General features: G+C 39.2%; 1 protein-coding gene across 5 annotated transcripts in view; it reads left to right on the forward strand.

Moving 5' to 3' along the window:
• DCAF1 (DDB1 and CUL4 associated factor 1) overlaps positions 1–24,844 on the forward strand; it is a 63,192-nt gene extending 38,348 nt beyond the window's left edge. For 3 of the 5 annotated variants that reach the window (XM_083354956.1, XM_083354957.1, XM_083354959.1), the window contains 10 exons: positions 147–345; positions 1,761–1,843; positions 2,722–2,806; positions 4,705–4,938; positions 5,749–5,842; positions 6,823–6,927; positions 9,126–9,199; positions 9,332–9,436; positions 20,876–21,125; positions 23,839–24,844. In XM_083354956.1, coding sequence (XP_083211082.1) covers positions 147–345; positions 1,761–1,843; positions 2,722–2,806; positions 4,705–4,938; positions 5,749–5,842; positions 6,823–6,927; positions 9,126–9,199; positions 9,332–9,436; positions 20,876–21,125; positions 23,839–23,897 — 1,288 coding nt within the window. In that variant the 3' untranslated portion in view covers positions 23,898–24,844. Of the gene's footprint in view, positions 1–146; positions 346–1,760; positions 1,844–2,721; positions 2,807–4,704; positions 4,939–5,748; positions 5,846–6,822; positions 6,928–8,899; positions 9,056–9,125; positions 9,200–9,331; positions 9,437–20,875; positions 21,126–23,838 lie in introns of those variants that run through there. The other 2 variants (XM_083354958.1, XR_014491493.1) reach the window with 2 other exon arrangements.
• Positions 24,845–27,000: the final 2,156 nt, after the last annotated feature.

Here is a 27,000-nt window from a genome sequence, read left to right on the forward strand (position 1 = left end):
TACGAAGAAAGCTGAAGCCCTGTCTTTTCTCCTAGCAGACTAAGAGGCAGCTGCCCAACTTGAGTTGCGTTTGGCCATTGCTCCTGTATCTCCTTTTCCTTTCCTGAAAATTAAACTTCTTACTTAGTTGCTCTTTCATATCCCAGGTTCCGTCCAATTTCCGTGTTCCGGGAAGCGAATGAAGATGAAAGCGGCTTTACGTGTTGTGCATTTTCTGCACGGGAGCGGTTCCTGATGTTGGGCACCTGCACAGGGCACCTAAAACTCTACAATGTCTTTAGCGGGCAGGAGGAGGCCAGCTACAAGTGCCACAACTCTGCTATCACACACCTTGAGCCATCCAGGGTAAGGAAAAGGCTGAGAACATTCAGGTCAGGTGCGCTTTAATAATAGCGTTCTCTCTTTGGTAAGGATTGGGAGATTAGGCAAAAACTCTGGGCGGGAATGAGAAAAGACGACAAGATTGGCTGTTGATAGCACAAGAGAGATTGGATGTTACGGCCTGATTTTATTTTATTTTATTGACCTAGCTGGAATTGTTTAGTAATGGTTTAAAATATAGGTAGTCCTTGACTTATGATCGCAATGGAACCTGGAATCTCGGTTGCTTAAGTGAAGGGATCGTTAAGCAAAATGTTACGTGACTGATTTCGGGTATTAAGTGATTGTGCGGGTTGTTTAGCAATCCCAGACCCAAGTAGGGAGCGCAAAGTGCCCCGGGGTGGGAGGGGAGGAGAGATCTTGGTGGGCTCCGTTCAAAAGCTGCAGATTCTCCCTGCTGAAATCCAAGCGGGATTTTCAGTTCCTGAGGGGAGAGACACGCCCGACACACACCAGGCTTCTCAGGGCCTCCTCCACCTACCCTCCTCGGTGCTCCTTCTCTTACTACGCTGCATCTCGGTTCTCTGCTTGGAGTTCCTCCTCATCTCTGGGGACCCGCTGGAAGAGCTGCCTGCTTGCTGAAGAACGTCTTTCGTGTTGAATTTCTGGGGAAGCCGGCAGGGAAGATTGGAAATGGCAATCACATAGTTGCAGGGTGCATGGCGACCAGTTTATAAGTGTGAACAGGTGGCAAGCCCCCAGATCATGATCATGTGGCCGGGGGGGGGGGGAGGGGCAGTGCTATGTTTTATAACGGCCGGAAATGCTTTATAGCCATAAAGCACCCTTTCTGAGGATGTTGTAGCTTCGAACGGTTGTTAAAACGACCAGTCATAAATCGAGGGCTACCTGTGAGCTATCATAGAGCTCTCTGTTCAGTATAGTGTAGTGTAGTGTAGTATAGTGTAGCATAAGATATGATACGATATATGATACAGCTTAGGGCAGGTAGGGAGGACTTATTAAAAAAAACAAAAGCAGGTTAATCACTAGAACGTATGAGTAAAGACAAAAAAGGGGCTTAGATGTTTTTAAACTTTTTTCCCCCCTGAAGATTGAGGACGAGATGAATTTCCAAAGCCAGTCTCTATTTCCTGCTCTTTGGAGATTATCGGCTTCTGCCTGAAATGAATCATTGTTCAGGACAGCTGATTTTGTAATAACCACCTGGTTTGACCAAGCCAACAGTATGTTAGTGTTTTTATCTGTGTCTAATTGTGATCATACTGCCTTAAATTGGCAAGAGTGTTATCTGCCTAGAGTGTTCTGTACCTTGTGACCTAGTTAGGAATTCCCCTTTCTCTTAAAAGAAACCCCACAAAATCTGTCCACTTGCATAAAGAGTGTCTGCTTCTTTGAATTCTCTTCCCAAACTACAGGATGGTTCTTTATTGCTGACATCTGCTTCCTGGAGCCAGCCGCTTTCTGCATTGTGGGGAATGAAATCTGTCTTTGAAACCAAGTATGTACGCTTTACCTCAGTGTTTCTCATCCTTGGCAGCTTTAAGATGTGTGGACTTCAGTTTCCATAATTCCCCAACCCAACATACTAGGAGTTGAAGTCCACAAAGTTGCCCAGGTTAAGAAACAATACTCTTATATGTTGATTTAACTGTCTTGAATGGGCAGGGCATTAACTGGGCAACATTTTAATATTTAAAACCTTTTGGTTTTAAAGTCTCGATAATATTCAGGTTCTTTAAAGTAACCAAGACATGTGATACTTTTTTGCTGTTAGTTCCTGATTTAGTTATTGTGTATTTTTATTTATTTATTTTTATTTTAATTCCATTTATATCCCGCCCTTCTCCGAAGACTCAGGGCGGCTTACAAGCTTAGCAGTATTGTTTATGCAAAGAGCCATGCTGGCATAGGGGTTAGAATGCAGATTCTGCACACAGTCAGGAATTTGATCCTGTCTGGCTCAAAGTTGATTCTGCCTTCCCTCCTCTGACCCAGATTGTTGAGGGCAATATGCTGACCATCTAAAGACAGTGCTGTAAAGCACTATGGAGGGATATATACTGTAAGTCTAAGTGCTATTGATATTAAAGATGTATTAAAATATGCTAGATCAGGGTTCCCCAACCCCCGGTCCGTAGACCAGTACCAGGCCGCAGCATGCTAGCAACGGGTCCGCAAACACAAGCAAAACCCCATCTGTGGGATTCAGGCAGCACACAAAACCACACACTCTCCGGTCTGTGGGAAAACCTTTCTCCACAGAACTGGTCCCTGGTGCCCAAAAGGTTGGGGACCTCTGTGCTAGATAAAAGCACAGATTTTTGAGTGACAGCTTTGTTCTTTCTAGTTGGCTGATGACGTGCTTTTTCTTCACAGGCATTCCTTCACGGATGACCATTATGTTGAGTTCAGTAAGCATTCTCAAGATAGGGTCATTGGCACCAAGGGGGACATTGCCCATGTAAGTATTGGTTGTTGATTCTCAGAAGAAATACAGGGTTACTTACAGGCCACAGCCATTTTTTAAGGACAGCACTTGAAAATGCAGAGAGTGGAGTTATTCCTGAGAATTTATTTAATGGTTTGAAACCATTAAAGTGAGATTGGTGGTATATAAATTTAATTTTAAAAAACCTAGGCTTTTGTCAATAAAATGAAAAACTGTAATCACTGCTGTTTATTTTTTAACAAACAGAAAAGTGGTGTTAAATGAAAAATATATTGATTAAGTATACTTTGGCATTATTTGAGAGAATTAGAAATGAGCTCAGAAGTGATCCAAAGATCAAATATCTTTTGTGGTATTAGATTAGGTATTCTTTCATATCAAAATGTGCAATATATTTTTCTCCAAGACACAACCCTTCTAGTTTTGAGCATCTGTAATTATAGCCCTAATAATTCATGAGAAAGGCTGTTTTCTGGAACATGTGCTGGAATTCATTCTTGAGAATTTATTCCTTTAAAAGCAAACCGGTTATACATCAGCAAATGTTTCCTAGTTGTAAAATAAATTATTGGAAGCTTTCAAGATAGAAACTATAGAATCTGGGTTTTTTTTTAAATGATAGCAATTTAACTTAGAAAAAATAAACATGAATGTTGAATCCAGTGTTCTGTGGGGAAAATTCTACTCAAAGGATACTCTCAGTAGAGGAAGGAAGGTAGGATTTGAGTGGGATGATAACTGTAAATTTTGTGAATTTTTTTCTCTTTTAAAAGGAGGAGATGACATAGTTGCACTGCAAGAGAAAAGGAAGAGTTAGCGAAAGCCACGGTCCCATTGCTGCAGTTGTGTGGCACTGCTAGCTGTCAAACAACTGATTGGCATGCTCGGCATTGTGGCTTAGCATTGCTCTCAATTTTTTCACAAAATTCCAGAAATTGTTTCTTGTGACCTGGTACAAGTCAGCTCTAGCACATGCGGCATATATCTGTTTAAATCTTGGCACTTTTCCTTATGCTTTTATTCCTGCATGTTTACATTTAAGCAAGATGTTTTTTCTCTGTTGATTTGCTATTCTTTCTGTTAGCCTTCAACTATAATCTGATCTGGGTTCATAATTTGGTCATTTGTGACAAGCTAAAATGTTTATTCTGAGCTTCAGCAAAGTGCAAGTGGCAGCTAAGAATCCTGGATGTAATCTATTCTGACAAAAAAGGTAAAAGTAATAGATGCTCAGAATATGAAAGAATAGATTACTTTATACAAACAATTTTAAGAGAAGGGAATAAGACTGTTAAGTGCTCTTGAGTATTTATAACAGAACGTTATCTTCTTCCTTTTTCTTTTATGAATCTTTTTCACTGTGTATTATATTGGGCATTATTATGTAACCTGCTGCCTCTAAGATCAGCTAGAATACTTTTCTGTCACAAGCCAAAATAGTCTAGTATCGATTCATAGTTTTCAACCCAGCAGCTTTGCATCTCTTCATAGAATATTCTATGGCAGAGGAATGACTCCAGGAGAAGCGAGCAGCTGCCACGCTTCCCTCCTGAGTTATTAAGCGACAAGTAAAGTTCCTTTTTAGCCAAACATTTCCCTTAGTCATTTGGAGATGGAGGTCAAAGGATTTCTGAGGTTTGCGTGTGACACAAAATGGTCTGAGGTATTTAAAACCCTGGAATAAATAAAATTTAAAACTTAATTTGATGGTTAGATCAGTGTTTCTTTGCCTCAACGAGTTTGAGACGTACAGGCTTCAACTCCCGAGTTCTCCAGCCAGCATGAGGAGAAGAAGGGGGATGGGGATCCATAGGGAGCGAGTGATTTGGAAACGGTTGCATGTGCTTTTTGGACAAAATATTTGACAGGTCTTGACTAAGTTATTTTCTTTTTCCTTTTTCATCTAAAAGATCTATGATATTCAGACTGGCAACAAGCTCTTGACTTTGTTTAACCCAGATCTTGCAAACAACTACAAGAAGAATTGCGCCACCTTTAACCCAACAGATGACCTTGTCTTAAACGATGGTGTCCTCTGGGATATTCGCTCTGCACAGGCTATTCATAAATTTGATAAATTCAATATGAACATCAGTGGTGTTTTCCACCCAAATGGACTGGAGGTCATAGTGAACACGGAAATCGTATCCTTTTTTTAACCTGAAATTCAGTGTCTGTTGGAATAGTAGAGGTCGGTAGGAAGAGTTTGCTTAATTGTTTCTTTTTTTAAAAAAAATTCCAGATTTATAATAAGGTCACACAACTTAAAAGAGTGTGACTCTCAGCGGCACATAAGATAAACCCAGTTATGGCATTCCACATCCCTTAATTGTGGAAGTAACATCAGGTTGGTAAGCTTTTTTGTTAAAGCGACTTAAGACTAAATATTTCAGCAGAAAGTATAAATAGTAGTGTTCTTTAGAACAGAAATTAACAAACTGCAGGCAGGTTTCTAAGAGTAGCTTTTGAAGAGATGGGTGGCTATACAAATCTGAATAATAAATAAGGTAAGAAAATTGGGCGCAATATGAGAAAAGCATGATGGGAGGAGAGATGGAAGCCATTTAGAAAATAATGGCTTCTGCCAAGTGATAAGGAGTATGGTGTGAATTGGAGAAGAAACCAGAATAGGGTAGAATAGCAGAAACAAGAGAAAACACAGCACATTAATGAATCCAGATTTCTGGAAAGAAAGAAAAAACTTTTTGTATCCTGATAGTCTTGAGTATGGCTGAAGAGAAAAAGAAGTGGTAGAAAAACAGTGGAGTTATAAAATATCCTTTTGGGGTTTCCTTTGACTAAAATATGTTTCAGTTGTTCAAATAGAATTGAACCGTAACTTTGTGTAATAGTATTACTATATCAATGGTTGTAATTACAACGAGAGAGAGAGAGAGATCCTTTGCTGATATCCCTTATGTATGGTGCAGAATTCTCCTTAATGACCTCTCCAGTGGGACTTGCGGACTTTCCACTTGTTACATACAGTGCCTGCTTTGGATCAATGCCGTGTTGTTTTCAACCATACTGGGACAGTTATGTACGGAGGTAATGACTGATTTTCATCACGTGTTAGCATCAGCGGAGCTATAGATTTTGTTTTGCCCTGCTTTCTAGCACACCCCCCAAACAGCACAATTGGTACCGCCAAGATTAGGCGAGTGAAAAGTTCTTGAGTTGGCAGTAGACTTCAGAAGAGGCTGAGGTCTTAGCTCATTTTTGACTTCTAAAGATCGTGGTTCAATTTCTGGCATTTCCACATAGGCTGGGGAAAGATTGTAATCTGAAGATCTGGAGAGCAATTGTCAGTCAGAGTCAAGGGAGTTAAGGGAGAAGATTTCTGATTCATTAAAGCAACTTCTCTATGTTCCTGTACATATTTACATAAACAGTACCCTGCTGATTGGACTCCTGGCCTATCTTGGCCAGCAGTCTGCTCTCACAATGGTCAATCAACTGCAACAAGCCGGCCTGGCCTAATGGATTTGGGTTTTAAAATTATTTATCTAATGTATTCTTATTTTATTGCCCTGTACACCGCCCTGAGTCCTCCAGGAGAAGGGCGGGATATAAATGTAATAAAAATAAATAAATAAATAAATAAATAAAATAAAATAAAATAAAATAAAATAAAATAAATAAATAAATAAATAAATAAATAAATAAATAAATAAATAAATAAATAAATAAATATGGTTCATGTGGACTTCTCTGGAAATTTGCTTGATATTTTCCGTTACTTTTTTTAAGGTGCCTTTTTCTCCCTATTTAGCTTTGTTGCTCTGTTTGGTGTTCTTTGAATCTTAGACAGAATGAATCATAACTTACTAGCAGGGGATTTAAAAGGTTAATCTAAAGTATGCTACAGTTGTATGGCTCAGTATTTTCTGATTGTTTGATAATCTTATTCAGTTCCAGGAGCAAATATGTATTTAAAAACAAAAAGATTCATTTGAACTTCTAAAGCTTCTTTGTTCCTTATGCTTCCTCTCCTTATATTTCCTAAACATATTTTCTTTGTTGATCAGCTATGCTACAAGCAGACGATGAAGATGATCTGCTGGAAGAAAGAATGCGAAGTCCTTTTGGGTCATCCTTCAGGACATTCAATGCAACAGACTACAAACCAATTGGTAAAGACTATAATTATTCCTACTGAAGTAAGCTGGGTGAAATTATTATTTCAGTTGTTCTGCTAAGAAACAGTACCTCCATTTCCTATCAGGGTATCTACCAGAATGTAAATTTGGTTAAACATCAAAAAGGGATTTTTCTTCAAAAATAGAGAAAGAAAATATAAGGGGAACGAAATGCCAAATATATTTTTTTAAAAAAACCTCAAAATTTGTTCAGAGTTAAGAACAGTAAAGGTGTATTTCCAAGACCAAATATTCAAAGAAATCATAACAGGTGGAAGGGAAATATCCACCTTTCTTTTCCTTTCAATACTACATGGGGAAAAATAAAGTATTGCCTTTTTATTGTTGATGTGTACTACTTGAGGCAAAGTGCAGAGCATCAGTTCAGAATCTGTTCAAGATTTGTTAGTAGAGGCATCAAAATATTGCTTAATAACAGTATGTGAATATCTCCCTCCCACATGCTCTTGAAGTAAAATGCGGGGGAATTAGAACGTTGTGTCATCATGAGTTACAGACTGACTTTCAAGGTGCATGTGATTCCTCTGGCCTCCATTTTGCTATTCCAGAGTACTTCTGGATTCTGATTAAATTCATTACTATGTTTTTTTAAAAAATATTTGGTCTTCCCCCCTAAATCTTTGTACATTTTAAACTCTATAGTTTAAAACATCTACATGAAACCGCTGGGTGAGATCATTCGTGTTTTGGAGTTGGGTATCATCAATATGCCGATGATACCCAACTTTTCTTTTCGACCCCAAACCACCCCAGTGATGCCCTCGCTGTGATGTCCCGTTGCCTGGAGGCGGTTCGGGTCTGGATGGGGAGGAACAGACTTCAGCTCAACCCTGACAAGACTGAGTGGCTGTGCATTCCGGCATCCCGGGACATTCAAAATGTTCCATCTCTTTCTATGGGGGGTGAGCTCTTACCCCCCGTGGATAGGGCTCGCAACTTGGGAGTCCTCCTAGATTCACGGCTTACCTTAGAAGATCATGTAGTGGCCGTGACTAGGGGGGCTTTTGCCCAGGTTCGCCTGGTGCGCCAGTTGCGGCCCTATCTGGACCGGGATGCCCTGTGCACGGTCACTCATGCGCTCGTGACCTCTCGCCTTGACTACTGTAATGCTCTCTACATGGGGCTTCCCTTGAAGACCACTCGGAGGCTCCAACTGGTACAGAATGCGGCCGCGAGAGTTGTCTTGGGAGTTTCCCGGTACTCCCATGTTACACCTTTGCTCCGCGAGCTGCATTGGTTACCAGTTGTCTTCCGGGTGAGGTTCAAGGTCTTGGTTATGATCTTTAAGTCCCTACATGGCATGGGTCCGGGGTACCTCGGGGACCACCTGCTGCCGGCTTCAACTCCCCTCCGCCCTGTGCGTTCCCACAGAGAGGGCCTCCTCAGGGTGCCTCCGGTCAGGGAATGCCGACTGGCGGCCCCCAGGGGGAGAGCCTTCTCTGTGGGTGCCCCGGCTTTGTGGAACCAACTGCCGGTGGAGCTCCGGACGGCATCGGACCTCCGAACTTTCCGTCGTGGTCTGAAGACCCATTTGTTTGAATTGGCCGGTCTGGCCTGATGGGGGAGCTGGGTTTTAAATTGTCATTTTAGATTGTATTATTGTTTTTTAATTGGGCATTGATTTAATCGTTGTTTTAACTTTTGTATAGTATTGTATTTTTATTTATATGCCCTGTGAACCGCCCTGAGTCCCCAGGGAGAAGGGCGGTATATAAATTAAATAAAACATAAACGTAAACGTAAACGTAAAAAAGGAAGGGGCGCCACAACTTTGCTTTTTCTTCCTTGATCATTTCTTCTGTTAGTAATTTTATTGTATGATCAGAGGCATGCTTTCTATCATCCTCAGAGCTAAAAAAAAAAAGCTATTGTAGCTCCCCAGCTGAAAATATTGCATCTTGGTGTATTTCAGAGCTGTATGTGTAAAAATATCTTTTTGATATAGGTCTTATAAATTGCAGCAAGGAATTGTCTTTTCTACTCTACACCACCATTTTATCTTTTCTGTCTCTCTTCACCAGGCCATTCTTTTGTGTGGAGCTTGGCCTTGGGGTTATAGATGTACAGTAGATAAGATACCTAAAGTAAGATCTTACAAGCCTATAGTCTACTTACCCAGCTCTGGGACTTTCCAGAGTCCTCTTGACTTCATTACATGTGTTTTTTTCCAGCCACCATTGATGTGAAAAGAAACATCTTTGATCTATGTACGGACACAAAGGATTGTTATTTAGCTGTTATCGAGGTAAATTTTATTCCCTGTGACCAGTGGTAAATATATAAAATTATAATTGAAGAAAAATAGAAATATAGTGTTCCTTCATTAATGGCTTTGACTGAAAAATTAATTTGCTAGTGCTGTTGATTCCTTTTGTAGAACCAAGGAAGTATGGATGCCATGAACATGGATACCGTTTGCAGGCTTTATGAAGTGGGCAGGCAACGTTTGGCAGAAGATGAGGAGGATGAGGAAGAAGATCAGGTGAGAAGCAGAATACCCTTTTGGAAGTTAAAGACTAACTTATCTAGCTGAAACATTTGAAAAGATCTCCTGTGTTATCAGGACACCCATCCCCACACCACAGCTACTATGCCTTGAATTCTGAGGAGTGTGCCTTGTTTCTGGTGACAGGCTGTTAGAAACTTTTGACTAATTACGCAGCTGTGTGATTAAACTGGTCAGTCAGTACATCTAATGAGGTAGCTATTTTTATAATTCTGTCCAGGATGTGAAGAAGACAAATGTCTTCTTATGGTGATTTGTGGAATTTCTTGGTATTCTTCCAATGCTTTTGCTTCAGGTAGCCATGGGAAGGCTTGGCTGTGAAACTGTTCCTGGCTAAGTAGGAGGAATGATGCAAACTTCCATTGTTTTGCCGACATACCTGCAGTTAGCCATTCTGAAAATGATTATTAATCCTTGTGCTTAGGTCTGCAGAAGATAACATATACAGTTGAGGTATATGCTCAGCTGCCACTTTTGATGCATTTTGGATGTTGGATGAACTGTGTTTGTGACTTATATGGAGAATGACTTATTATTTCAGCAGAAATATTGGTGTTTATACAGATAAATTGTCATGGCAAAGTTTAAGAGGATAAAACAAGGAAATAGCTTTTGCAATTAGAATTTCTGATTTGTCTATTAGGGTAGATTCATTAGGCAGGACTTGACTAATTTAATCTTTTTCAAAACTGATTTTTATTCTTTGCCGTTGGCATGTCGTTTAGTTTTTTGTAGGTGCTGAGTGTGATCCAGGCCTAATAACAAATACTAAAGTTTTCATTGCTAATCTTGTTTTATTACTCCATCTGTTATGAAGTCCAGTGTTTTCTTTAGGCTGCAGGCTCCTTTCTCAACGTGTTAATATTTTTTTTCTGTTTTCTGAAAGACACAGACATTGGTTTTGCTTTTAAAAATCCTTAACACACATTCCGTATCTTTTCCTGGAATGCTCTGTTGCTATAAAAGGTTGGGATAAGATTTGGACTTAGGCTGGCCCTCCTGGTGATACGCACTTCTGTTTTAGTGTTTGCTTTTCTGACAATATTTTCATCTCCTCCAAGGATAATGGAGGATGAGTTGCAGCGCATAGTCAATCTTAGAGACAGATACTTATTTGTTTCTTAAATAGAAACACAGAACGATTCCTTGGGACTTTTAGAGAAAGCTGCTTTTACAAGAATAGTCGCAATTTTGGTAGGTCTCTACTGTTGCTCTACTGTTACTGTTAATGACTTTTAAACCTTTTACATTTTGGCTACATAAGATTTCAGAAGACAAAAGTGTGCTGTTTCAAATCTTTGTACTACACATCGTAAAGGCATGTTGAGATTGCCTAGAAAACTAAGCTAAACTGGTTCAGTGCATGGTGAGGTTATCTTCCCGTGCCCAGCTCTTTCTGTCCTCTCATCGTAGGTTTGATCCTGCAACTTGTACCAGTCGTTACGTTTGGGTTTCCTAATTGGGCTACCCGGATGAGAAATAGCTATCGGTGCCTCTGCTCTCAGAAACCTGGCTCTTTGAGCTATCTGGTCTGGACTGAGGGGTTTAATGTTTTTAAATTGTGATTTAATTTTTGTGGCTAGACTTAATTTATTTTAATTTATTTAAATTTTATATTGGATTGTTTTTAAATTTTGCCTTGTAAACCGCCCTGAGTCCTTTGGGAATAGGGCGGTATATAAATCAAATAAATAAATAAATAAATCAAATAAATAAATCAAATAAATAAATAAATAAATAAATAAATAAATAAATAAATAAATAAATAAATAAATATAAATAAATAAATAAATATAAATAGATGATAGATAGATAGATAGATAGATAGATAGATAGATAGATAGATAGATAGTCCTGTTTCCAGATATGCTCACAGTCTTTTACCATTAATAAACTTGGGGAAGTTTTTTTAAAATTGTTTTGTAATCCATCTTTTATTAGGATTAGTACAATATCAAATTAGTATTCCTTCCTGAATAGAAATTTGCCAGTATATAGAATTTCCCCATCCTGGTTTGTACAGTATCATAGCTGAGTGTGCTGAGAAAAAAAACGGTGCTGTTAAGATTCCAGCTCCATTCCTTTTGTTTGTACAGAAGGGGCAGAGAGTGTTGTTCAGTGCTGCTTTCATCATTGCCGCCTCCTCCTCCTCCTCCTCCTCCTCCTCCTCCTCCTCCCCTTGGACCACCTCCCAGAACCCCTTCTGGTGATTGCAGGGTGAATATGAGCCTGGCTAAAAGCAGCAGCCATCTCTGCTTATGGGGTAATAGCTGCGTATTTTTTGTGCGATAACTACTTATTTAATAGTGTTGGAAAGCTACCCTGCACTTTACTTCATTCTTATTATGGCACACTGCCCAGCATTGCATACAGCTCAAGGGTCTCAGCTCTTCTTTGAATGTATGTCTGATTCTCTTAGTACAAAGTAAAGACTTCAGCGGCTGAATCACAAAAGTCACAAAACGAGGTGCTTGTATGAAACATCTTCTCCATCCAGTTCTTCCTTTGCAGCACCACAAATATTTTGTGGACCTCCGGTAAAAATGATCAGGAACAAAAAGTCAGGCTGTCTCCTCTAGCCTTACTGCAGCATGGTCATGGCAGCATGATTGTTAATGTAAAAAAGTTGATTAGTTGCATATCTTTGTTGTAAATATTTAGGCCTTTTTAATGTGCTCGAATAAAAAGGCAACTAAAACTGCAGAAAGGAAAATCACTTGGGAATGCAAATGTTTGAGAAATCATGTAAATGTAAAGGAATCAAAGTTCCCTTTTGATAGAAAAAAAAATTATGTAACACACATGCTTTATTTGTTTGAAACAGTTGTTCTAGCTCATAATAATTTTCAGTGTGCAGCATTCAAGGCTGTTAATGCCACTTATTATGAAAACTGGTGGTACATTGCGGCAGGCATAACGTGATGAAATTTCACTAGACATCTTTTTCTCCAGCCTGTTTGATTATGGATATGAATTACTTATTAACTGTTAGTGGATTATGTTTCTCAAAAAAAATTACTGCTTTTCCATAATATTTGCAATATTTTGGATGCATTCCTCTTAGTATTCCAGCCAATCTTATCAGTTATTTTAATCATTAGGGAATATGGCAAATCACAGTTAACTTTCAAGCTCAAATAATAGTCTTGAAGAACTAGCTCTCTGGAGCTCTTTTAAGTACTCTATGCAGGGCTATACAAATTTACCATGTCACAAAAAAATAAAATACAGCAGTATACTCAATACAGCTAGTTAACAATGACAATTGGGAACGGAATTTCTGTTGCTAAGTAACGTCGCATAACTGTGCTGCTTATTGATGGAAATTCTGGTACTTCTGATTGCTGTCATTATGCAAATAACCACAATCATTAAATTAAAGTGTCTTGTGGTCACCATTGGCGGCAACCTGCTGGCTTCCCCGTTGACTCTGCTTGTAGGAAAGGTCCCAAACGGCAATCACATGACCGTGGGGACATAACCCACATTTGTATGAGGAGATTTGTAAGTGTGAGGCCCTGTTATAACTGCCACTTCTTGTTCATCACCATTGAACTCCAAAGGGTTGCTGAACTAGTAAAACAAAAGAACTGTCTTTTCTGATAAATGTTCAATTTCCCCTTAAATACTGGGATTTCTAAATCACGATAAATAGAGAGTGATATTTATTTGAAATTCCTTTGATTTCGTTTACTGATAAAAGCTTGGCCTTAGAGCAAACATTGTTTGTCTTGCTCAGAAAAATTGGACGGTACTTTATATTAATGGGATTGTTTGTTGGTCCAGCTCAGTGTATTCTATACTCACTGGTAGTGTGGCTCTCCATGGGCTGTTCACGGGGTCTTTTCTGTTACCAAATTCCTTTTTACCCCAATATATATTGCAGGCAAAGCTTGTATTCTAACATGGATCATATTATTCTCTAATATCACACTGTATGAAGACACTGAATGTTACTTATGGAATCCAAACAGGACAAAGATGCAACATTTGTACTTGTAGATGCTGAATTACTGTTTTACTGGCTAAATTGTACAATGGCAATAACAGTGTTTTACCTCTTCACTCCAGTTTTGCATCTGTTAAAAAGTGTTTGCTGTGTTACATATATTCTGTCTGTTCATGTTTTCTGGATCTACGTTAAGAATCCTAAGCCTATGGTTAAGAATCTTGCTTTCTGTGCTCTGATAAGTATAGCCAGGTCTGTATTATATTTGGATGAACCGTGAGGAGTTTGAATGCATTTATAGGCCAAGCCCTAAAGGTAAAAACAATTGTATCTTATACAAGATCTCTGTGCTATTTAGATGGAAGAATACATTACCTCAAATTTAAGGTAGGCAATAAATATTTGGAAATGGAAATATTCATAAACGGAGCTAAAAGAATGTTAATTTTTTACATTTACATATTCAGAACAATATTTTTGAATAAAATTTGTATTCAGAAACAGTAAACAGCATTTAAGCTGGAAATAGGCTTTGAAACGGAGATGAGCACCGGCCCCTAGAGTCAGAAACGACTAGCACGCATGTGCGGGGGGGATCCTTTACCTTTACTTTTTTAAACAGAAAGAATATATTTTCAGGGAAAGATAATTTGTTTACTAGAGGTTAACATAAAACAAGAAACTAGAGAAAGTTGAATTTTATTTAGAGATAGTTACAGACGGTGGCAGGATTTGGACACGATGTGGAATAGCAGTTTCAGTTTTGGAGCAGAAAGATCTTGATTCTGCTGTACCACAGAAAATCATGTAGCAACAGAAGCTCTTTTGCTAATGACTTTCTTTCGACCCACCTTATTTCACAGTGTTATATTATGGAGGAAAATAGGGAGTGCTAAGACCTCCTAAAGAAAAAGGGAAAAATAAACCCTGTAAACCAGGGGTGTCAAACTCAATTTCATTGAGGGCCGCATCAGCATTGCGGTTGCCCTCAGGGGCCTGGGTGGGTGTGGCCTACTGGGTGGGCGTGGCTAAAGTGTGTATGGCCTACTGGGTGGGCATGGCCAGCTCTACATCGTTCGCATCAAGGGTGCCTATGGGGGCCTGGGCAGGAGTGGGACAGATCTGAGGGTCTCTGGCAGAAGGAGGGTCTCTGGGCCAGGGCCAAGGCAGTGGGGGCATTCCCTCACTGTTTCCGGGATGGCTTTGCGGGCCGCATGAAACCACTTTGCGGGCCGGATCTGGACCCCAGGCCTTGTGTTTGACATGTCTGCTGTAAACAAACAAGTTTCATTTATTGTTACCTATGTTCTTAGGTCCATAAAACTATTGCAGCCAGAAGCAGTTGCTTGGAAATGTTTTGCTTCTGTGTTCAGTTAATTATACTTTGGCACTCTCCTGACTCCTTTAATACTGTTGTTGCACTAGTTACACAAACTAATGTTTGGTTTGTCTTCAATTTTAGATATAATAACTAGTTAAAGAAAGAAAAAAATTTCTTTGTAGTAACACCAAAATAGGGTTAGATTAAAGTAGCCATTTTTATATGGTAGAATACTCTGTACTATAAAATATTTAAAAGCAGAGTTTAGATATGAAAATTATATGACTTAATATTTCCCATGTAGTAACACCAGCTGCCTGCAATTAGTGCAGGTTCGCATCCCACCAGGCTCAAGGTTGACTCAGCCTTCCGTCCTTCCGAGGTAGGTAAAATGAGGACCCAAATTGTTGGGGGCAATTAAGCTGACTTTGTAATAATGCCGCTTGGGGGGTGTATGAAAGCCCTAATAAGCAGGCATATACATAGAATGAAGGCTACTGCTAAGCTTGTAAGCCGCCCTGAGTCTTCGGAGAAGGGCGGGATATAAATTAAATTAAAATAAATAAATAAATAAATAAATAAATAAATAAATAGTTAATAATTTCATGGTTAATAGTTATTGTCAAAAGTTTGTGCTCCATATATATATATTTAACATGGTTTAGTTGCAACTCTATGTTGTACACCAATTGGCAAATCTGGATTTGTTTCTGTGTAATATCTTAAAAGGTTCCCACATTCAAGGAGTTCTTCCTAAAAATAAAAGTCCTATATGTGAGAAAGTTAAAAAAAAAAAGTAACAGCAGGAGAAAAGATAATTGATATTAGGGACTCAATCAAACCTAAGTTTTTTATTGGACTTCATTTTGGATAACATAACATAAAAATACGTGATTGTTTAGACAACATGCAACAAATTTCAAATCAGGATAATATTGGTGAATTTCATCAAAGCAGGTATTACTTTTTGGTAGAAAATTGGGTCAGAAATGAATTTTCTTGGATATAAAAATACTGCATTTTTTAAAGATTTCATTAGTGAAATATGTTTTATAGAGTAAGAATAATTGCCTAAAATAGTGCTTATAAAATGGAATATATCTTTAATAATTTAAGACTTGGTTAGAGGAAAGAAAAGTGCATACTTTTTAATATATAGATATTATAGCAGTTGTAGATGTTGCTATAGCAATTGGGATTTGGGGATTTTTTCAGTGCTAAATCAAAACATAAAGAACCAGTTATATCATTCTTTCCTGGATTTTAAAAAAGGACTGCCATTTCAAATACATGCAAATAGTCCTCAACTTACTATCATTTTCAGTGACTATTCAAAGTTATGATGGTGCTGAAAAAAGTGATACTGGCCAGCCCTCGCATTTATGACCATCGTAATGTCCCCGTGGCAACTGGCATATGTTTACAATGATTGCTGTGTCCCAGAGTCACGTTTTACTATTTGTGACCACCCTAGGGGGCTTCTAACAACCAAAGTCAATAGGAGAAACCAGATTTGCTTAAACATAGCATGATTCACTTAATGACCAAAGTGATTCACTTAATGATCACAGCAAAAAGGTTGTAAAATCATGACTTATTTAATGACAGCATTGCTTAGCAACAGAAGTTCAGTCCCAATTGTGGCTGTGAGTCAAGAACTGCTGTAATGAATCTGCAAAAAAAAAGCTTTTATCATTAGTAATAGGGATTACGGCCTTCTGATTTTTTCTTAAATACTGAATGTTTAGATACTTTTTATATAAAGTAATTAATGGCTGGTTTTGAATTCATGATCTCTTTTAAAAATCGGGAGACTGCATGCCCATAATGGGTGAGATAGTATGTACTGTATTAACCATGAGTCATGGTGGTGCAGTGGTTAGAATGCAGTATTGCAGGCTAATTCTTCCTACTGCCAGCAGTTCAATTCCGAGCAGCCCAAGGTTGACTCAGCCTTCCATCCTTCCAAGGTCAGTAGAATGAGGACCCAGATTGTTGGGGACAATGTGCTGACTCTTGAAACGCTTGGAGCATGCTATAAAGCACTATGGAGTGGTATATAAGTCTAAGTGCTATTGCTATTGCTATGTATGTATGTATTTTCCCATATATAAATATTTTGAGCTGCCAGTTTCTCCCTTTCACCCTCTGAAAAAGTCTACACTAATATGAAGATCAGTTTCCCAGGTCTAATGAGGAATTTAAAACTAAAGAGGCTTTAATGAAAGTCTAATTGACAGTGGCTGTGTCAAGGTTCCAACAATCAGAGACAAATAATGCAGAACTCCGAGGCTTGGACATTCCTCAAAGAGCATGTTTATTAGTTGCAAAGTATCATCAGCATGTCAGAAGTGTTCGTTTTATACAGTTTAGCAATAAGCTTCCATTATTTAGATATAGCATGAAATGTGTACATTGAAGAATGGGCTACTCTGGCCCCTATGGGAATCTCCTTGGCCTTTGGTAGGGCTCACCAACTGCTAATAGGAAGAAAAACTTGCAACTTCATTTAGAAGTTAAACCTTCTCTCTTCAGTGATCTTGATGTGAGATTGCAGGTTTCCCTCTTCACAGAACCATAAAACTGTGAAATATGTTTAGATTATCTACAGCGGAAGCTTTTACGTGAATGCATGTGCAGTTCTGGTGGTGGTGTGTGAAACTGGAAATATGGTTAGCTGTGGACAAGAGATCTACTGTGTAGCAACATAGTTTTATTCGTTTGCTATAGATTAAAAATTGCTTTTTCTTCATTTAATTTATCAGTGGAGATGACTGATGGATCAGGAAGAGATCACTCTCGAGAAATAAGAAAAGATATGTTCCCGCTAATGTGTATCACTAGGTTATATTGCCAGTCTGAATAGTTTACTTTTATTAGAAGTATGCTAAGATTGCATTGGGGCATTCCATTTTGTGCTTCGTTGTAAGAAAGCAAACTACAACAATGCAAATACACAGCATTTTGAAAAATATTTGGCCAATTAATTGAGGTGGCTTTTATCATAAATGCCACTATTTCTGCACAGGATATATTAATAGGTTTACATTGAAGACTTGTGCGGTTTGACTATGTTGTTAATAAATCTCAATGAATTAACATAATTATGTATAGCTTAGCCATTTTCATAACTGAATTGCATTTTAAGTATGACAAGTTTTGGCAATGTATAAATCCCACTCATCTTGATATATCAATGCAGGGTGAAAAGATGTATGCTAATGAATAAAGTGAAATGATTCCTTCTTTAAAAAGGAGTGATTGTCTTGTTGAGAAATAATGCTATTATTACACTAATTGACATATTGTCTTTTACAGTTTACAGTTTATACTGTTTTAGAAAATAGTAGAATTTGATTGTTGAATCATTGGAGGAAGGGTCAGTAAGAACCTTTTACTTTGAATGTAAAGTATGGGAATATCTTTGAGTAGTTAGGGGGCTGGAAGCTGAAACATACAGGTGAAACTCGAAAAATTAGAATATCATGCAAAAGTTTATTTATTTCAGTAATGCAACTTAAAAGGGGAAACTAATATATGAGATAGACTCTTTACATGCAAAGCAAGATAGTTCAAGCCGTGATTTGTCATAATTGTGATGATTATGGCGTACAGCTCATGAAAACCCCAAATCCACAATCTCAGAAAATTAGAATATTACATGCAATCAATAAAACAAGGAGTGTACATAGAACAATATCGGATCTCTGAAAAGTATAAGCATGCATATGTGCTCAGTACTTGGTTTGGACCCCTTTTGCAGCAATTACTGCCTCAATGCGGCGTGGCATGGAAGCTATCAGCCTGTGGCACTGCTGAGGTGTTATGGAAGACCAGGATGCTTCAATAGTGGCCTTCAGCTCTTCTGCATTGTTCGGTCTCATGTCTCTCATCTTTCTCTTGGCAATGCCCCATAGATTCTCTATGGGGTTCAGGTCAGTTGAGTTTGCTGGCCAATCAAGCACAGTAATCCCACAGTCATTGAACCAGTTTTTGGTGCTTTTGGCAGTGTGGGCAGGTGCCAAGTCCTGCTGGAAAATGAAGTCAGCATACCCATAAAGCTCGTCTGCGGAAGGAAGCATGAAGTGCTCCAAAATCTCCTGGTAGATGGCTGCGTTGACCCTGGACTTAAGGAAGCACAGTGGACCAACACCAGCAGATAACATGGCTCCCCAAATCAACACAGACTGTGGAAACTTCACACTGGACTTCAAGCATCTTGCAGTGTGTGCCTCTCCATTCTTCCTCCAGACTCTGGGTCCTTGGTTTCCAAATGAGATGCAAAAGTTGCTCTCATCAGAAAAGAGGACTTTGGACCACTGAGCAACAGACCAGGTCTGTTTTTCTTTAGCCCAGGTAAGACGCTTCTGACATTGTTTGTTGTTCAGGAGCGGCTTGACAAGAGGAATACGACATTTGAAGCCCATGTCCAGGATCCGTCTGTGTGTGGTGGCTCTTCATGCACTGACTCCAGCCTCAGTCCACTCCTTGTGAAAGTTCCCAACACTTTTGAATGGGCTTTTCCTGACCATCCTCTCCAGGCTGCGGTCATCCCTGCTGCTTGTGCACCTTTTTCTTCCACACTTTTCCCTTCCACATAACTTTCTATTAATGTGCTTTGATATGGAACTTGGGGAACATCCAACTTCTTTTGCAATTACCTTTTGAGGCTTTCCCTCGTTATGGAGGGTGTCAGTGATGGTTTTCTGCACAACTGTCAGGTCAGCAGTCTTCCCCATGATTGTGATTCCTACTGAACCAGACTGAGAGACCATTTAAAGGCTCAGGAACCCTTTGCAGGTGTTATGGCTTAATTAGCTGATTAGAGTGGGACACTTTGAGCCTAGAATATTGCACCTTTTCACAATATTCTAATTTTCTGAGATTGTGGATTTGGGGTTTTCATGAGCTGTATGCCATAATCATCACAATTATGACAAATCACGGCTTGAACTATCTTGCTTTGCATGCAATGAGTCTATCTCATATATTAGTTTCCCCTTTTAAGTTGCATTACTGAAATAAATGAACTTTTGCATGATATTCAAATTTTTCGAGTTTCACCTGTATAAGGAACGGCTGCTGGAATTGGGTATGTCTAGTTTAATGAAGAGAAAGATGAGGGGTGACATGATAGCAGTGTTCCAATATCTCAGGGGTTGCCGCAAAGAAGAGGGAGTCAAGCTATTCTCCAAAGCGCCTGAAGGCAGGACAAGAAGCAACAGATGGAAACTAACCAAAGAGAGAAGCAACCTAGAACTAAGGGGAAACTTCCTGACAGTTAGAACAATTAACCAGTGGAACAACCTGCCTCCAGAAGCTGTGAATGCTCCAACACTGGAAGTTTTTAAGAAGAGACTGGACAGCCATTTGTCTAAAATGGTATAGCGTTTCCTGCCTGAGCAAGGGGGTTGGACTAGATGACCTCTGAGGTCCCTTCCAACTCTGTTATTCTGTTGTTCTGTAGTTTTTCTAACTTGGAATTCTCCTGATGGAATGGATTATAATGTCTGTAATATCTCTTATGCTAATTTATATCCAAAGTCACATACTAGTAGATTGTTTAACCAAAGTAAAGATGCCCAATGGTTCAGGAACAATACAGCTGAAGGGACCTAGTGATAGTGGGCAGGTTGTAAATTAAGTTTATTAAACTTTGAATCAAAGATAAATTAAATTAATTATGAGTTTTGATGGACCTGATGTTCAATAGTCAGAATCTAAACTCCTGGATGAAGATTATCATTTTTTAAAAGCTGTTTAAAATACTTTTTTAAAAAAATAATGTGATTTATTTCTTACTTCCCCCTTCATTGTGACATAGTGATGGGTGTAAACCAAGTCCCATATTAATTATCAGGATATTCAGCAATGTTTTAGTTGGTTGATATAGATAGGAGTTTTGATCTATCATTGCTGTCATAGTTTAGACACTTCTTTATTTTTTAAAAAATGTGCATTGTAAGTAAAATAATTATTACCATGACAACTACCAGCAGACTGCATTTGATGGAAGCCGGAGAGGGACTTTTCTAAACTCTGTAAACGTCATGCTAGGAAAGTGACATGGAATTATCTCCGCTGGCTTGCTTGTTACCTCTTCGGGTTTTATCATTCTAACGGGGCTTCTGTCGTGTCTTTTCAGGAGGAGGAGGAACAGGAAGAAGATGATGATGAAGATGAAGATGATACTGATGACCTAGATGAGCTGGACACTGATCAGTTGCTGGAGGCTGATCTGGAGGAGGAAGAGAACAATGAGAATGCGGGCGAGGATGGAGAAAATGACTTCTCCCCTTCCGATGATGAGGAAGTGGCCAACCTACTTGAGGAGGGAGATGGAGAAGATGACGACTCTGATGCAGACGAGGAAGTCGAGCTGATCCTTGGTGATAGTAAGTATGCACAAATCTACTAGAAGTAATTTTGATTTTATGTGCTTTGCAGACCGCTCCAGCGGTGAACTAGGATGTCACAATAAGGTAGGAAACATCAAAAATAGCAAGCAAATTATGGCAATACCATAAATAACAGAATGAGTGTTTGAAATTTATCTCTTTGATGTGATTCGATCAACTAGAGCCAAAAGGATAATAAAATTTAAAAAACTGAACTTTTTGTTGAAGGCAAGGAGGGCGCATGGTTTGTGTTCTACCAGGGAAGCATATTCCAGAACGTGGGGATCGATGCTGGCTAATCCTTGTCCCACATGCTTGCTGCAGAAGAGGGACGCTCAGCAGGCCTTCTCAAGATGTTCAGAATCAATCTTAGCAAAGCAGGGCCTAAGATAAGCTAGTTTGCATCAGGCAAGGCTTTGTGGATAATCACCAGCACTTTGAATTGCATCCCCTTCTGTTAGAACCAATATTACCAGCTTTTAAAAAAATATCCCACCTTTATTATTTTTTATAAATAATTCAAGATGACAAATGTACCTAGTGCACTCCTTCCTCCTACTACTTTCCTCACAACAACAACCCTGTGAGGTGAGTTGGACTGAGAGAGTGACTGGCCCCAGGTCACCCAGCAGGCTTTCCTGCCTAAGGCAGAACTAGAACTTCCACGCTTCTGGTTTCTAGCCTGGTATCTTAACCACTACACAAAATGGGCTCCACCAGAATGCCACAGTATTTGTTGATGAAGAGCAATTCACATTTGGAGGATTTAATCAGGGCTTATTTCATCTCATCTAGACTGAACCGCTTTTAGGTATAGGTTCAGGTTTACCAGGGGTTGGCCAAAGGTGGCAATGTATTATTAAAAGAGTCTTCAGCAAGCAGTGGCAGGTGTGTCCTTGGCAGCTTAATTCCGGACTAGAATAAACTATATTAAACATCCGATAGACAGTCTTTGATTTGAACCTGCCAAGGATAGAGTCGGGGTTTCAGCCTATTTGCTCTTCCATGTAATTTTGCATGAAAGGATATGTACGACAGCGTGTGTTACCTCTGAAGGTGTTGAAGGGGAAATTCAGTAACACCCTGTATTTGGAAGGGACATGGTGGCTCAGTGGGTTAGGACGCTGAGCTTGTCGATCAGAAGGTCGGCAGTTTGGTGGGTCGAATTCCGAGTGCCGCATAACAGAGTGAGCGCCTGTTACTCGTCCCAGCTTCTGCCAACCTAGCAGTTTGAAAGCACGTAAAAATGCAAGTAGAAAAATAGGGACCACCGTGATGGGAAGGTAACAGCGTTCCGTACACCTTTGGTGTCTAGTCATGCCGGCCACATGACCACGGAAACGTCCTCGGACAAGCGCTGGCTCTTTGGCTTTGAAACGGAGATGAGCACCGGCCCCTAGAGTTGGCAACGACTAGCACGCATGTGCGGGGGAACCTTTACCTTTACCTTTTACCTGTATTTGGAATGCCTCAACCTGTGCCTGGGGACCCCTGAGACCGTTTCACCCATCTTTGCTCTGTTGCTCCTTGTGTACATTCCACACTCTAAGTGAGTATTTCCCTCCTTGGGAAATTGTGGGTTGACCTGAAGTGCAAGGTCTGTGCTTTCTACTAGCTGATCAAGCTATAAAAATCTCCTTGAAAGTTGATAAGCTTTGTTCAGTTGTGCTTTCTCTCAGAAAGTGCAAAGTTTGAAATGAATGGTCTGGTTAGCTATGCCTCGGGTGAAAGATTAATCTTTTTTTAAAGTTCCTGTAACTCCTGCATAATATATTAATCTCTCATTTTGTTTATTGAGTTATTTTGTATTCATGTTTTTTTCTTTGGTCATTGACCATAAATCAGTATTAACACTAATTGTGACCATAATAATTACTAAAGAGGTAACAATGTAAAGAACAGGCGTTAGAGGAGGAAATGAAATTAAAGGCAGGTATGAATGAAATGATGCGATTAGATAAATTGTCAAAGGGGAAAAAGAATCAAATGTATATTTTGAGGTGTGCAAGAGGAGGAAAAAAACCCTCAGCAATTCCCTGTCAGATACGACGTAGCTTTTAATTGCTTTAAGTTGGCCTGGGAATTTCTTGGGTAAATGTTCCATTTTATACGAGCTTTTTGTTGTTGGATTGAAAAAAAAAAGTTTTAAGAGGGATGTTGCTGGGGATTTTCCTAGCCTCTTCCACTCTGAGAGCTGCACATACAGGATTTTGTCTTGAAAGCTTTTCCATCCTTCATATAAAACCTCTGGATGGATCACCAAATACTGCCTGAAATGAGATTTGTTGGTATAGCTTTTGAAAGTAGCGTTGTATTTTCATGAATCAAAAATGGCACTTTGGAGCATCCTGCTCCCTGAAGGCAAACCATAACGATTAACGATTATCAAAACAAAATAATAGTGCCAAATCCTTCATCTTGCAACTGATTCTGTCCTATAAATAGGACATTTCTAGAGCTTCCAACAGAACCATAGTATAAAGCAGGGCTGCCCTGGTTGGATATTCTAGGATGGCAACAGATTGGGGGAAGAGCATAAAATATGTTGTTAATGTCTTCATTCTTTTCAAATGTAAACCAATTTTCCTTTATCTCCAAGAAAAAACAAGAAAGCTATTTAAATTACAGTATTTCATGTGGACGAGGTTCTCTTGCTTTATCAAGCCTTAGTGACTGAGTATTTTTAACAACTAATTGGTCGCCTTTGTAGCCGACAGCTCAGATAACTTGGATCTGGAAGACGACATAATCCTGTCTCTGAATGAATGAGGCGCAGTCTTCCTCTGGGACTTTGGCAGCGGAGAAGCTCCTGACTCGGGAAGCCAAGAGAGCCAATCAAGAGGCGAACACCAGGCAACTCTCAGCTTCTTCTACTTGGCAGAAATCCAAGTCCTTCCAGTTTTGCAGTGGACAGACATGGGCTCGGGATGGGCCCAGAGTCTTTCTACAGAGACCTTTTGGGTTTGGCCTTTATTTTCTCTGCCTTTTTTGGGGGTGGGGGTGGGGGGAGGGGGTGATTATTTTTAGGCCAAGACATGACTTCTCCAGGAAGACTTCTGAAGATATTTCACAGTATATTTTCTTTGTATAAAGTTCTTTCCTAAAGAACAGAAGTAGTTTTATATAAGACAAACAAGCAAAAAAAAAAAAAAAGAGGATTACAAAAAAACGAAAACAAAAAAAAAACCAGGCAGGTATTATAAAGAAGGTATGACTTTGTATCCTTCTTAAATTTAATTACCCAGATGGACTTCTGGGAGATTAAAAAAATACATTTAAAAATAACAAAGGGCATTTTTACTGAAGAGTGGGGAAAAAAGATGAATCATGGATTGTGAAACTGTGGACGAGTGATTTTTATTTTGAACATGATTTTTTAATGGAGTTGTTGCTACCTGCTGTGAAAAGGTCTTTTTCTTTTTTCTTTGGTCATGTGCCTCTTGTCCTGTCTAAAGCCCTGTGAGGGCCTTGCTGCAGGAGCCTTGGTGGAGGGCTGAAGGTCGACTTTGGTCTCGTTAAGAACCTGCCATTGCTGGAGAAGATGGACTCTGGCTTGCAGGCCTCTCCCCACCTATGCCACCCCTCCCTTCTTTTTGTCATTGGCATTTTTAATTCTCTCTCCCTGTATCCTTCTGCCCTCTGTGAAAATTACAAATTGAAATCCTTTTTCTTTAATGTAAATTGTATTTATTAAAAAAAATAAAAATAAGATTCAAGTCCTGTCTGTTCATAGCTCTGAGCTCCTATCACATCTATTGTCATCTTGTTCCAAGTGAAGATAAGGCAAGTTACCGAAAATATAAAATATGGGTTGTTCAGATAAATGCTGCCACATTCACAGGAAGGTAACTGAAGTACAACGCTGCACGCGTAATCTTTGAGAAACATTCAAGAGTTGTGCTTTCCGGACTGTTGACATTTTTAATGAAGGATCACACAATGAACTCTTGCCAGGACAGAGAATCATGTTCAGTGGAATTATGGGAGAATTCTGATCTGCAGTTGCGTACGGCCAATGCCAAGATAATTTGGAAACAGAAAAAGTGAATTCTTCTCTTCCAGATATCTATGGAAATAGATCCATGGTATATAACACCAGCTGCCTGCAATTAGTGCAGGTTCGCGTCCCACCAGGCTCAAGGTTGACTCAGCCTTCCATCCTTCCGAGGTAGGTAAAATGAGGACCCAGATTGTTGGGGGCAATTAAGCTGACTTTGTAATAATGCCGCTGGGGGTGTGTGTGAAAGCCCTAATAAGCAGGCATATACATAGAATGAAGGCTACTGCTAAGCTTGTAAGCCGCCCTGAGTCTTCGGAGAAGGGCGGGATATAAATGGAATTAAAATAAAATAAATAAAATAAATAAGTTCAATAAATAAATAAATAAATTCTCAGTCATCCAGGTCATGGAAAAAAGGAAGGGAAGGGAAGGAAGGGCTCGAAACTCTGAAAGAGAAGTCCCAAAGGTACGTTTTTCAGGAGGCAACTGGACTTTCTTGTTTTTCTTGAGATATTTCGCTTCTCATCCAAGAAGCTTCTTCAGCTCTGACTAATGGTGGGGAATGGAAGGATTTATATTCCTAGTAGACAGCTGGTCATTTGCATTGAGAATCATTGAAGCCATTTGGAGGTTTACCTGTGGCCTCAGGGTCATCTGGGTAGTGCAAATGGCTTCAATGACTCTTAAAGACTGCAAATGACTAGCTGTCTGTCGAAGAAGCTTCTTGGATGAGAAGCAAAACGTCTTTGAAGAAAAATAAAGTCCAGTCGCCTCCTGAAAAAAGCACCTCTTGCAGAGGTTTGAGTCCTTCTTTCCTTCCATCTTTTCTCTAGTTACATCTAAAATTAGAAGATGATGCAAATACATAAAGATCTATAGAGGTTGGCGCTGTTGGCTTCTTGCATCCAGTTTCTGATGCACTTACCTTATAACATCTTTAAAAACTTTTGCAGTAGTTCTGTAGTGTAGATATTTATCTTCCACTTTGAAGGTAAGAAGCCAAAACTGAGCAGAACTTACAGCTCATTTTTAGATATTGTTCCAGCCTTTTTGAATTAAAAACTTTGAATTTAGTATGTACGAATAGCACGTTTCTTCTAGCTTGTTCCAAAACCTTTTCTTTTAATAAATGAAATTCTTAACTGATTCTGTTTAAACTTGCATTATGAACACATTTGTTCAATTGACTAGTACTAGGGTTGGAAAGCTTGCTGGCTTTTTCTCAGCCAGACATGGACTTAACCTCGCTTGTTCCAGCAAAATGCATTTTAGCTGACTGCCTTAATTTTTTTTTTCTTTGGTCAAAAGAGTGGTGCCCTTCCAGTTCCTTTCTTAACAGCTGATAAATATGAGTTGTATTAATATACATCATTAGTCAATGAAGTGTTCAAATTAGCTTAGATGATAATCATGTTTGGTTTAACAAATTAAGATATAGGCAAATTGCTCATGTTATATAACTGACCCAAACCTTCCTAAACTTGCCAAAGAAAAATATAAACAATGTGATTAGACTAAATCATATAAAATGTTGCTTTATATAAGCCACTACACCACCATATGGTAAACAAGAAATGCAATTTGTTAGTTAGGAAGAATTAATAGAATGATTTGTGGTGTTGTACTAGCAAGCAATTAGTGCAGGTTCGAGTCCCACCAGGCTCAAGGTTGACTCAGCCTTCCATCCTTCCAAGGTAGGTAAAATGAGGACCCAGATTGTTGGGGGCAATAAGCTGACTTTGTAATAATGCCGCTTGGGGTGTGTGTGAAAGCCCTAATAAGCAGGCATATACATAGAATGAAGGCTACTGCTAAGTTTGTAAGCCGCCCTGAGTCTTCGGAGAAGGGCGGGATATAAATGGAATTAAAATA

This window comes from Vipera ursinii (assembly GCF_947247035.1).
Source record: "Vipera ursinii genome assembly, chromosome: 2".
Lineage (NCBI taxonomy): Eukaryota > Metazoa > Chordata > Lepidosauria > Squamata > Viperidae > Vipera > Vipera ursinii.